At 41.0% G+C, this 4,653-nt stretch overlaps 1 protein-coding gene across 1 annotated transcript in view; it reads left to right on the top strand.

Annotated features, from left to right (window-relative positions):
- The first annotated feature begins 1,514 nt into the window (after positions 1-1,514).
- Positions 1,515-4,653, top strand: part of LOC105806111 (putative uncharacterized protein FLJ38264) — an 11,566-nt gene continuing 8,427 nt past the window's right edge. Inside the window, exon 1 of the mRNA XM_012639182.1 lies at positions 1,515-1,536. Coding sequence (XP_012494636.1) covers positions 1,515-1,536 — 22 coding nt within the window. The remainder of the gene's footprint in view (positions 1,537-4,653) is intronic.

Genomic DNA, 4,653 nt, shown 5'->3' with positions numbered 1-4,653 from the left:
ACTTAAGCTGAACTAAAAGTGGAGGAATTCCGTTAAGAAGGTGTCGCAAAATTAGAAAAATTGGCCGGGCGCGGTGGCTCAAGCCTGTAATCCTGGCACTTCGGGAGGCCAAAACGGGAGGATCGCTTGAGCCCAGGAGTTGCAGGTTGCAGTGAGCTATGGTAGCCCCACTGCACTCCAGCCTACGCGACAGAGCGAGACCCTGTCTCTGGGAAAAAAAAACAAAAATGAAAAACAAAACTAGAAAAATTGAATAGCGTCTCTGAAAAAATATTTGCAAGGAGGAGTTGAGAGTGGAGTTTTGTTACAATGTCACATATTAACAATAGGGAGGGTGACATTGTGGTGGAAACCAGGGTCGGGCCCCACTACTTTCTCCCCTCTGTCTCGGCGGCCAGGACGGGAAAGTGAAGACGAAAGCAGGACCTACTCTGATGGCCCCTCTCAGGCTGGCGAGCCACGCTGGCCACTTAGGCTGTGCGAGAGGCAGTTGAAGAGCTGAAGGTTGGCGGACCTGAAACCCTCTTAAGGGTTTGCCTTTCCGGCTTGGGAGGGCGTTTCCTTTCGTGTGGCCCCGCCCCCAGTGGGGGTCTCCTCCCCCAACAGGCCCCGCCCGGTTCCTGCGCCTCCGCTGCCCTAGCTCACCTATTCCGCCCCCTGAGGCCACGCCCCCTGATCCCGGCCCCGCCCAGCCTAGCCCAGGCCCTGAGGATCCACCGGCTCCGGCCTGCGCGGGGCGGAACCTGCACCCGGGCACCTCCGCTTCCTTTTCCTCCTTCTTCCTGGGGATCGGTGCCATACCGTGTGCAGCGGGTCCCCGGAGCCCAAGAACGCGGTGAAAAATCGGCCGGGGCGAACCTAGGGTTCCTTCCCATAAGGCCCGGGCCCCGCCCGGGTGTTGGGCGGTGGCGGGTGGCCTGGGGGTTGAGTCACCTTTCTGGTGCATCTCTGCAGTGAGACCTGTCGGGGAGGGTGGACCCGAAGATCCGTTTCTTCCTCCTGGCCAACCAGCCTGACCCAAGTGATAGGAAGGGGATTAGGGAGATAAATTGTTAAAAGGAAAGGAATGCAGCTGAATTACGGGAGTGCTTAACTGAAAAAAAAATGAGGAAGCAAGGACTAGAGTGAATACTAAAATTTTTTGAGGCGAATTCATTGTCAGAAAATACAAATGACTAGAACCACCATCTAAGTGTCACTAATTTCAAACTGCCTTTTCATTGCAATCCACAGGATGCCTGGTAATTACAGTAGATACGTGACCTAATACTTGCAGACCAAGTTCAGATGAAAATAGAGAAATGTAGGCACAAAACAGGAAAATAGGGTACTGGTGTTGAGTTCTCTTCAGGTATCTCAAAGATATTGGGGGAAAAAAATCTCCAACGAGTATACTGAACTCAGACATAATAAAAAATGACATGACGTGACTATCACCTGATTTTCTTCATGTCTGACATCAGACTGTACTCACAGCAAGTATTCATCGTCTGGTGTAAGCCCTTGTGATCAAAATGAAGCCAGATGATTTAGCGCGTACGCTTGTTTGCCTATGTTCTCCAAAACTGAAGAGCATTGCCTCCACACTTCTTGTAGGGAGTTTAAAGGAAAAAAACAAACCAAACCACTTACCTGCTTCAAGTGCTTAGCATTGTGCTAGAATAATTATAGAAGCTATCTTTCAGCTTCTGTGAAATTTTGCCTAAGGAAATGTGTAGTGAAACAGATTAAGTTGTGAGACTTACTTCGTAACTACCTATTACTACTAAAACGTTGCCCTTTAGAAATAATTTCAGCAATATGGCTAGCGTCATAGCCAGTGCCTGTATTCCCAGCTACTTGGGAGGCTGAGGCAGGAAGATTCCTTGAGCCCAGGAGTTAGAATCCAGCCTGAACAACATAGGGAGACACCGTTTCTAAAAAAATTGTCAAAAGACGAAGAAGAAATAATTTAGCAGTAGTTGGTGAAAAATATAAATAAGCATGTATGCCTGTCACACCGACAAGGATATAGTAAAAATTCTGAGTTGTGGGCAAACAAGATATATATGATCGTTCTGTTTCTACAATGATCCTTCTGCCTCTGATGTAAAGAATGAGTGAATATGGTTAACAGAATTAAGGAAGAAATGATGAGTAAAGGAAAGAGTTCACAGATTTCTATTTGAAAGACCCCCCCAGGTGGAAATTTAGACATGTGAAGTTTATTTTTATCCCACGTGGTAATGAAAGGTGAAGTGAAAACAGGCTGTTTGCTGGATACTTGCTGTTCATTATTTCATTGAACCTTCACAACTTCCGTGAGATCTCTATTATCCTCATTTTACTGAGAGAAAAATCAGGGCTTTGAGAAGTTAAAGTAATTTGCCCAAGGTCACAGGACTAGTAAATTATCAGTTTAGGACTGAACTCAGGTCACCCATCTCTCCAAATTAAAAATCACGCAGAATGCAGGTGTATATATTTATCTAAGTGCATCTAGCTATACAGTTAAAGTGTGTACATTTATGTAAATTATACTCCAGTAAAGTTGATTTTTTAAAAATCATGCAGAATGAATGTGATTTTTTAAGAAAAAACTCATCAAAGAAACAGCATTATGATGATTTCACACATGAAAGCTTGTGAGGAAAAAGAGAAGTGATATGTATATCATATGCTTTTATATATAATTAACATATAATTAATGATATGATTATGATATATAAAAAAGATATGCCTTTATATATATGTAATTAACATACACACTGAAAGGTTGGTGACACCACGGACAAGGCTTATTCATTCAGGTAACCTTCCCTAACTTCAGATACAGATGTATAGAAATATCATACAGGAAGCCTCCAGGGGTTAGGGGCATGTAAGTCTTACGGAAATCAACCAAGTGAACACAGGATTGACAAAGACATTGGAAGTATGTGATATCATACCTATCTTAACAAAAATATCTTCTAAGTATGGGGCATTAAAAGGATCAGTTTTGCTATTGGGAATGCATTAAAGTTACCTTTTTTTTTATTTTTGTCTTTTTTCTAGCAAGTGACTTAAGGATAAAGTTACCTTTTCTATGTATAGTATACCATGTATTATACTAAAGATTGTGATTATAAGATGTGCAGCAGAATTTATAGATTTTTATTTTCAATTAAAATTTATTTGACCCGTTTGTGAAAGACAAGTGATTGAAGGCTGTGTTTAGCTGTTTAAAGACAATGTATTGACAACTTTTTCACTTTATGATGTTCCATTTTGATGTTTCACCAGTTTCAGAAACATTTTGAATTTGAAGCTTTAATGAAAATTCATGAATCCAATATTTTGTGAATTGGGTATTCTGAACAATTATGTAGAAACAGGACACAAAATAACTCAGTTTTTCCCACAAGTGGCAAAACTGGCTTTCTTAGGATGCTTAAACTGATGATAGTTGCTACCCTAACCCAATACAGATGTGTCTGTATTGATCGATTTAACAGCCCCCCTGTAATGACAAACTCTACGAGGCCTCAGAATAGGATATGACTGATTGGATTTCATTGTTAGGAATTCTGCACAACCTTATGTTTTCCAAAAAAAAAATATTTTCTCCTTCAGCAATCATGAAGACAGTAACATATCTTGAATGAAAAAGAAAATAGTTGTGAGGGAAAGTGTGAGTCTTAGGGCAATTTGATCAAAATGCATACTCAACACCCTTCATGAGCTCAGAAGACTGACCAGTGCTCTCCATCGGCAGAGTTCTTTTGCAAGATTGAGCTTAACAGCAGAAAATCACTACTCTTGGCAATTAGATATAACCAGGATAGTTGGGGAACAGCACAGTCCCTGAAATGAGACCCCTGTGTGAACACCTAAACTTCTTGCTGGTGGTTACTATCTTCACTGTTTTACTTCTAACATTTGTTAAATATTAGTGTAGCTTACTTGGCGATAAGAGCAGCTGCGTCTCCTCAGACATGCTTAAGACTGTAATTGAGGGAGCAGTAAAAATGTTTCCACTCCAACTAATTTCTAGCACAGTTTTTCTTAATTTATTAATAGAATTTATAATGATTCATTCCAGAAATGTACTCATTTACTAGAAACCACTCTGAACAGGTAGAAACAATTTTAACACATGAGTGTGTTATCCAAATAAATGCATTCTTCTCCAGTACAGTAGCATATCACCTCGAGTTCCTCTATCTGCATGTTAAAAATTGAGATACAAAATAAAAGGAAAAAGAATTGAGATACTATTTCGAAACTGTATATCAGAGTCTTAAGATACTTTCTGGCAAGATATATTAAGAAGCTTTCTCTTTTTTATTTAATAAGTTTTTTGTTTTTGTTTTAGAGACAGTCTTGCTCTGTTGCCCAGGCTGAAGTACAGTGGCATGATCCCCAAGTAGGTGGGCACCTGGCTAGTTTGTAGAGACAGGGTCTTGCTGTGTTGTCCAGACTGGTTTCAAACTCCTGGCCTCAAGTGATCCTCCCACTTCAGCCTGCAAAAGTGCTGGGATGATAGGCACAAGCCAAGAAACTTAAAAGAGTTTATGACCTCCTATAAATCTATCCAGGAAATAGTAATTTGACCAAGATTTATATATAAAAGATGTTCACTGCAGTGGCCTGAGCAAGAGCAAGACCCTGTCTCTACAAAAAAAAAAAAAA

The sequence above is a fragment of the Propithecus coquereli genome, unplaced genomic scaffold (assembly GCF_000956105.1).
Source record: "Propithecus coquereli isolate 6110/MARCELLA unplaced genomic scaffold, Pcoq_1.0 Scaffold138, whole genome shotgun sequence".
In the NCBI taxonomy this organism is placed as follows: domain Eukaryota; kingdom Metazoa; phylum Chordata; class Mammalia; order Primates; family Indriidae; genus Propithecus; species Propithecus coquereli.
Note: the sequence above shows the minus strand (reverse complement) of the source record. Positions and strands in the feature narration are given on the sequence as shown.